Source organism: Chionomys nivalis, chromosome 1, assembly GCF_950005125.1.
Source record: "Chionomys nivalis chromosome 1, mChiNiv1.1, whole genome shotgun sequence".
Taxonomy (NCBI): Eukaryota; Metazoa; Chordata; class Mammalia; order Rodentia; family Cricetidae; genus Chionomys; species Chionomys nivalis.
Window position 1 is genome coordinate 83,929,984 of NC_080086.1, and position 8,908 is coordinate 83,938,891.

The 8,908-nt window shown below is 36.9% G+C and overlaps 1 protein-coding gene across 1 annotated transcript; it reads left to right on the forward strand.

Moving 5' to 3' along the window:
* Positions 1 to 1,001: 1,001 nt before the first annotated feature.
* Positions 1,002 to 8,378, forward strand: LOC130874215 (putative vomeronasal receptor-like protein 4). The gene is made up of 2 exons (XM_057769192.1): positions 1,002 to 1,020; positions 7,477 to 8,378. The coding sequence occupies exons 1-2, from the start codon at positions 1,002 to 1,004 to the stop codon at positions 8,376 to 8,378; spliced, it is 921 nt and encodes a 306-aa protein (XP_057625175.1).
* Positions 8,379 to 8,908: the final 530 nt, after the last annotated feature.

An 8,908-nucleotide genomic window follows, 5' to 3' on the forward strand; every position in this document is an offset into this window, starting at 1 on the left:
CATCAACACTCTCTTCATTGATTCTTCCAACTTCTCCAGAGTCCCCAGGGGGCTCACCTCAACTCAAATTCATGAACTCTTACAGAATAAATTTTGTAAATACATTTCTTGTGTAATTTTTGAAAAACTTAAAAATTTAAATAAAAAATCATAAATTTCTGCCACAATGTTAATAATTTCTTTTGTTGTGGAGTATTTATTTACATTCAAAATATGTGTCATTGCCTAGGATACCTTCTGATTGGTTTAATAAGGAGTTAAATGGGCAATAGTTAGGCAGGAGATAATAGGCAGGACTTCTAGGAAAAAAGAGAGAGATTAGGAATATTCCCCTATTGTTGTCATCATGCTTGGAGAAAGTTAGACTTGCCAAATTGAAGAAAGGCACAAATCCATGTGTCAGCATGTAGATTATCAAAAGTAGGTTAATTTGGCAAAAAGAGCTAGTTGAGGACAAGCCTAAGCTAAAGGCCAAACTTTCATAATTGATAAGAAGTCTCCATGTCATTATTTGGAGGCTGGTGATCCAAAAATAATTCAAGAATGATGCCTACTACAGTCTTTCCCTTTCCTCAGCCTCTCTCCACTGTGTTCTGAGAGCTGTTAGCCTATAAGACGATATGTAGGTTTACAAAATAAATTTCACCTTTTTTGTTTTTTTACTATCTGTTTACTTAAAGTGCACATTGATGTCATACTGTGTATGTGGAGGTCAGAGTTCCACTTGTAGAAGTTCTCTCTACTATGTGGGTCCTTGGGATTGCATGCCAGTGATGATATTTGGTGCAAGATGCCTTTATCCCACAGATCTATCTTGTCCACCCAAATGTCACCTTTTAAAAATCAGATGGATTTGTATTAAGAAAGTAACCAAGGTGACAATTGTAATTAGGGCTGAAATAAAACTTTATGTAAATTACAAGAAGGGGACATTGACAGTTATGTGTTAAAAACAAGACTCTATTGGTTTTTACTGCTGAGTGTAGGATATAAACAATCTTATGAGTACACTCACTACAGGTTTTTAAGTAGTAGGAATAGAAGAACAGTCCACAACTGGAGCTTGGAGGTTCAAGCCTAAACTGTAGAGGAAGGAAGTGTTCTCGCAGGGAAATGCAGCATGATCTCCCTCTAGCGTTGAACTGGCCATGGAAGACAATTTTGAATTCATGACCTATTTCCAAAGTGTAATATATATATTACATATTATATATATAATATATATATGTATGTATCCATTACAATGTTGGATTATGTGGCACTGAGCTCCAAACTCAGGGATAAGTACTTTCTTGGCATGCAGTCTATCAGCTGATCTACGTCCATAGCCACACTGCCTGCTTTTGCTGATAGTATTGTTACATCACCTCCTCTCTGTGCTCTCTGTAAGAAAGATTACTTTTCCTAAGTGTGTTTGGAGGAGTTGGCAGTTTCTTAATTTTAACGAAAGCGTTAATCCTTTATAGATGAGTCCCTAAAGGAAGTATGATGACTATCAGGAAAGTTTTGGAAACTGGAAGGATACCTTGGGGGAATCTGAAATATTTGTCTGCTTTTGTTTAAAAAAATGCTACTAGCTTGATTTTGTTCACAAGGTCTGAGAGCATCTAATCTACACAGACAGATATGGCCTGGGGAGAAGAGCTCTCACATGGGAAACCCAGAGCTCAGTGTTCCTACTGCACTGTTTTCCTGGAATTCGAAAAGTTTACTTTCCCATTTGATGGTTTCACTTTCTAACAATGTCAATGTCAGAAACTTCCCTTGTTCCAGATGATATGAAAATTATGAGTCTAGAGGGAGATGAGCTGATGACATTTTTTCCTTATAACTTAGAACCTCATTCTATGTGGGTGTTCATCAAAGGCCCGGCCAGGTGAGTGTTTTTCTATTCATTAATAATAAGCTCTAAGTAGGTGGTGAAATGGGTTAGGGTTTTCTGCCATAAATGACTAGAACATTCTCTGCTAAGAATTTTATTTTTGAGCCACACTGTGGTCATAAGCAAGGACATCTGATACTTGTTGACATAAAAACGTGACTGTAATGATTCATAAAAGAATATACTATGATCATTTACTGTGATCTCTGAATATAATGTATGTGATGTTAGAAAGGGAATATTGGGAAGACTACAGGGCCAAGCAGAAGTGTGGATAGAGACAGGAAAAGGTAACAGGGTGAAAGATGACTGATGGATTTCTAATGAAGCAGATCTTTTCTACATATTTCAAAAGTATCTGAAATCTCACCTTTCTTATTTATTAAATCTTTGTAAGGTTATTCTTACAAAAATGTAAAACAGGAAATTTCAGTAAGAGTCTTGTATGTGTTAATTTAATAAACTTATTTCTAATATTTTAAGTTTTCTAAATTGAACTTTGTGCACTGATACTGATATAATATTTTCATTAGCAGTGAGAAAAATATTTGCAATTCTCAAATAGTATAAAATCAATTTAAGACAAAATCACAAACATCTCTAACAGTTATAAAATACACATTCACAAAATTCCAAGTCAATTATTTTAGGTGCTGAATATCAGAAGTCCATTTTATCTTGCTTAAATGTCACTTACTAATGTGTACAAGAGACTAAATGGAAGTGAAGCAGGTTTGTTGGTATCAGCATGTCATCACAGCATTTAAAGGCTAAGGCAGGACCATTTTGAGCTTGAAATCAGTTTGACCTACAGAATGAGACCCCACATCATTCACACACAGAAAAATATAACAAAATCAAAGTAAAAAATGGATAATGTAGAACTATGATATAATTATCAATAAAATGGCACAAAATAAAGCAAATAACTGTCATTAAGTTATGAGTATAGAGTCACAACACATAAGTGAATATTTAGAGATATGAGTTAACCAATAAAACCAACTAAAAAGAAAATGAAACAGTCACATTATAGATGCTGCTTAAAATCAACATCTTCAAAGAGAGAGAGGTGGAGGATCAGAAACAGAGTGTGGCATATGAGAAGCTTCAGGGCAGGGATGTCAAAAAGGATGTGATGAAGCCTTACAGGTGACACAGATACCTGACATGGACTGTGTGCAAACCACAGAAAGAAACCTAAAGCCATACACCTTTATCTGGTGTGAGAATGGAAATGGAAGAAAACTTCACATATATAAATGCAAGTCGTTAGAATAGGACACAATATTAAAATATGTGTGTCTACCACTAACCTTAAAGAAGAGCCAGTGGCAGGACATTTTTCTTCAACTCACCAACATCCTCCCAAGTAACACAGGCTAACTACTGCCAAGAAAAATGGAATTCACTCTGAACATATACAAAGACCCACCTACATGCAGGAATAAAGTCAGGGCCATGATATCACTCTGAACTCCTTCTGGCAGTTGGGAAGTTCAAGATGCTAAGAGGGTTCAGCTGTTCATTCTCACTTCATCCCCTCCAGAGAGCAGGCAACTCACTATGTGCTCCTGAGTGGTAGTCTGGAAATAGAAGAGCAAAGACTCTCCATCTTAGTCTCTCTCCTTCCAGAACAGTGCCTTCCTCCAGGCTAACCATCCCTCCTGTCTCTCAGAGCCCTCATCTGGTAAATGCATTCAGTAGGTTGTGTTTTCTATAATGCCCTTGTGACAATGTGCTTTGGAGAAATAGGTTTTTTAATAGACTTTCACATTGGGTTCTAGCTGCTGTAGGTCATTTATCCTGTTCAGCACCTTTCTGGAAACTCCATGGAAGTCAGGGTTCCCACAGCTGTAACTAGAGCTGTTCTCTGATTGCACACACACAGCGCTCTTAGAGGTGATGGGGGACTCAGATGGGGGGAGCTGGGTAGAGGTTTTCATGTTCGCAGCAGAATCATTTCTGGAAGTGTTGGGGAAACAGGGTCCCTCCTTGTAGGCACTACCCTAATCTGGAAATGCAGACTGCTTCGGTAACTTCTAGTTTGTGAAGTAAATATTTTTTTTACCTCCTGCAAAAAGAAAAAAAGAAAGAAAAAAAGAAAGAAGGGAGGAAGGAAGGAAGAAAAGAAAAATGAGTTTACATTTGCAAGCATTATGGAACATTCATTTGTTTTGAGCAATTTACTTTCAACGTCTGTATGGGCAGACTAGGCAGGGCCCACATCTCTGATGAAGAGAACAGAAAACAGAGGACAAATGCACTCTCCATTTTCCTTAAAGTTCATTTTATTACACGAATATACATGATATAACTCACAGGTTTTCACTCAAGGGCTATACAGTTGTTCATGTTAGTACTCTTGTGCGCACTATGCTATTGCTCTGTTCTTAGTCTCAGTAGCCCAATAATATTACACACACACATACACATTTTCTGTGAACATTTTCATATCTTTCCCACACTTACGTTATGAGAATTGTGATCAACCTCTGAGTCGGACCACTTCCCCACAGGCTCTGCAGTGACACTGCTGCTGCTGCTTCCTTGCAGGGGACCTGGCTGGTAAGTGTGAGATCGTTATAATGTGTCTATTTCTTTGTGCTTCCAGTTTTACTTGTGCTAAATTCAATTTCCAAAGAATAGCTTATGTATTGAAATTATTTAGGAGTACTGTGTAATAGCTAAGAATTAATACCTTAGTAATAAGTAGTCACTATTTGTTCCTGCTGGCATTGTGTATTTCATAAAGATCTCCTCATGGAAACTAGTTTGGGTGGCTAAGGCCTTCATCTCTCTGAGATTCCCTAAGACTTATTAATGTTGATGACAGTGGAGAGTGCATCAGCCGACACCATGTATCTTGTCACCTGAAGTCACAATCACTCTATGTTCTCTCTGAGCAGGCACACTGATTTTGTTCATTACTCACTAATTATAGTAAAACAAAATGAAAGTGATACTTGATCTAATATGTTTGTATGTTCATTATATTATTTTATCCTCAAAGCAAAATAAAAATAACAGAATAATTCATAAACAGGACTGTTCTAAAACTAAATGCTATAATATTGAAGGGGTAAAGTGATTTTTCTTGGAAGAACATGGAGCTATGCAAGAAGCAACACTTGCTTTTGATGCATATTTCTTCCAACAGTTGCTTTCAGACTGCTTGTTCTTTTGGTCTGGGTCAATTTAATGATGGTGACGTCCCCAATGTTATGAGTATTCATGGGCACATTTTTGGTTTTATTACTTACAGCTAAGTATTGCAATTTAAACTATTGGGAGATCCAGATGTAGCAATAACCAACAGCCATCTTCAGGGTCTGCTCTGAATGTGCTCCAGTGCTTTCATATCAGCCCGAGCAGCCCCAGTCTTCACACTCTTGCAGACTTTGAGGTGTGTATACAGTGTGCCCTAGAGGGTCCAGATCTCCTTGGCACTCCAGAACTTTGTAGACTCTCTCTCTGGTGTTTTCTTCTATACTATGCCTTCCTGGTTACATTACCTTAGGATTATTCTTTTTGGTCTTCTGTTGTGTAAATGTCAGAGACATGAAATAAAAATATCTAATAAATATTTGGAATTTAAACTACAATCAACATCTTGAATTGGTGTGCACACCAGTAACTCCAGCATTCAGGAGGAAGAAGCAGAAGGAGCATAAAATTGAGAACATCCACAGGTTCATAGCAAGGTCAAGGCCAGCATCAGCTGTATACTCTGGTGCTGTCTTAAAAGCAAGAACCAACAAACAAAACCTCAGAGCTCAAGGATATGTGTCTCTTAGTTTTAGAAAGCTTTTCTAGAAAGTGCAGAATACTAACAGTGGTCTCAGAATTGCAAAAAAAAAAAAAACCTATAAAACAAGTGACTCTTCTCAGTGAATATATGCATTAACACGTCAGTTAGTAGCCATGGTAGCAATGGGCTTCTGGTCCAGTTTCAGCTCCAGTGAACCCAAGAGAAAAATGCCACTTGATCAACTAGAAGATATCTTATTTTTTGAATGTTATAAACATTTACAAAAGAGTTGAAGTGCATAGTTTGGGATAAGAAAACCTTTTTAGATTACTTTTTTATATTATTTTATTATCCTCTTTCATGTGGCTTATAATACACTGCTATATTAATAACTTATAGATCTAGAGTTAATAAAAATTGGGTACAAGTATGAGTTGACCACTTGCAATTTTAAAGTTAGAATTGGGCTTCAGTTCTTACAGTTTGGCGATCAACACTTGATTGAGGTTTTATTATGTAACTTTTATTTATTAAGATTTATTTATTTCATTTTATATACATATGTGTTTTTCCTGCATGCATGTTGTGCACCACTTGCTTGCCTGAGTCAGAAAAACGCAATGGAGTCCCTGGAACTAGTTACAGATGGTCATGAGCTACCATGTTTCTACTGGAGAATCAAACCCAGGTTTTCCACAAGAGCAACTGTGCTCTTAACACTGAGCCATCTCTCCTTTCCCTGTCCTGGAGATTCTAAAACGTAGATATATGTTGGATGGAGAAACTGATTCTTGTCTCTTGCAATTGGGATGAACCTATTCAATTACTAGAGTAACCTTTTACATAGTCATGTAAATATAAAGCATTTGATATATGGTTTCAATATGGTTTCCCATCCATGGGGAGGTTTTAACGTGAGCTCACCCACTAACATTTCTATACATGCATGCATGCATTAATTTGTTTATGTAGAGTATAGTAATGAACTTAAAAATACAATTGGGAACACCTTTACTTACAAGAACCTGTGTCAAGGTATTTGATTTTTATTTCTCTATCATAAAACCACTTATAAAGTACTGAATTATATTAATTTGATAAAATAATGACACCTGTAACTGGGACAAATAACTATCATAAACACCAAAGGTAAGACTGTTCGTTGAAATTAGGGAAACTGCCTGTGTGTTGATGATGCATGGTAACCTGAGGCCCTTGTTTCCCACTGCACGGGAAAGGATCTCTTTGAAAGGAGAAATTCCAAAACAGGATCACTACATGGTCATCTTTGGAAAGTTCATGCTTGTCACAATGTATTGCAAATAATATTTTTTTTGTGGCATGTTTTCTCTTTTGGAGTCTCATAGCTCCATATCTGCAGATTTGAATATCTAGCCTGTAGTAGCTACAGATACCAGGAAAGCAAAATAGAACCATGGCCAGGATGGTGGTGAAGTAGAAGACAATGGAGAGGGGACTGTTTTAGGTTTCAATTATAAAATAAAGCAATATAAATAAGTAGGATTTGATTTCTAAGACATGAGGTCCTGATGAAATACAGGAACACGAAGTGCGCATTCTGTTTAGGACGTAGCTGACAATGCATTTGTTATGCACAATATGCTATGTATACAGCAATCACCTGCAGGGTACATAGAAATATAGGCCATGTTCAGTCTGGAACAACAAAAGTAAAGTGACAGATAAATCAAGAATGGGCAGGTAAAGGAGAGTGATTATATAGACATACTGACACAAGTCACAAGTTTGATGTATACTCTCTTATTTTTTAGGTATATAAAATATGCTTCCGCTATGCTTTCTGGATGATTACGCTTCCCAGTTATGTCCGTGTTAAACAATGTCTTCTATTTCCAAAATGGAATTGGAGTCCTTGCCAATATATTTCTTCTTCTTTTCTACACTTTCATAATCCTATGTCACAGACTTAAGCCCATGGACCTGATCTCTTGTCAACTGACCTTCACCCATACAGTAATACTCATCACTGGAGGATTTGTTTGGGTTACAGACATATTTGAGTCACTGAACATTGACAATGACATCAAATGCAAGACAGCGTTTTACATAAGCAGGGTGATGAGAGGCCTCTCCATCTGCATCACCTGCCTCCTGAGTGTGTTCCAGGCTGTCACTATCAGTCCCAGTACCTCTTTCTTGGCGAACTTTAAACTTAAGCTAAAGAAGTACATAATCTATGCTTTCTTCTATATTTGGTCTCTCACTTTGTCATTGTATAGCTACCTGATCTTCTATGTAGGTGGATTTACCAATGTGAGTAAGACCAATCAGATGAAGGTCACTAAATCCTGCTCACTCTTCCCCACGAACTACATCATCAGGGCACTGAATTTAACAGTGACAACCTCCATTGATATATTTCTTGTAGGAGTTATGCTGATCACAAGTGCATACATCGTGCTTATCTTGTTCAGACATCAGAGGCAACACAAGTATCTTCACAGCCTCAGCCGCCCGAGAGCATCCCCAGAGAAAAAGGCCACCCAGACCATCTTATTGCTGGTGACTTTCTTTGTGGTCATGTATTGGGTGGACTTCATCATCTCATCCACTGCACTTTTATTATGGATGTATGACACAGTCATCCAGAGTGTTCAGAAGCTTGTGATGAATGTTTATCCCACAGTTACTCCTTTGGTACAAATCAGTTCTGATAACAGAATAATCAATATACTGAAAAACATTCAGTCAAAGTACCACTAGATTTTGTAAAAAATTGTATTTTTTCTTTAAAATTCATTTATTTTAATTTATATGGAGAGTGTTGTGCCAGCTTGTGTGCATTTGTGAATTTTTGGTTCCCAGGGAGGTCTGAAGAGATCATTAAAATCCCTGTAACTGGAGGTGCAGATGGTTGTAGGGAATGATGTTCATGTAGCACCAATAATTTTTTATCTAAAAAACAGACTTTTCATTAACTGTTTAGTAGTCCAAGTAGCAAAGTAAGATTTTTCATATATTTAAATACAATTTTGTCTATATCACAAACACATTCTTGGGACATTTCTGCTGCCAGTGGTATAGAGTCCTTTAAGTTAATTATACACCATAAGTTGAAATTTCTATAGGAATTTTCTTATTCTCTTCTTTTTACTTTATATCATGAATGTACCCTTGATGCTGAGGCTACTCAAATGAAGCTGCTTGGTGATTCTGATTTCTTTCTTTCTTTCTTTCTTTCTTTCTTTCTTTCTTTCTTTCTTTCTTTCTTTCTTTCTTTCCTTTCTTTTCTC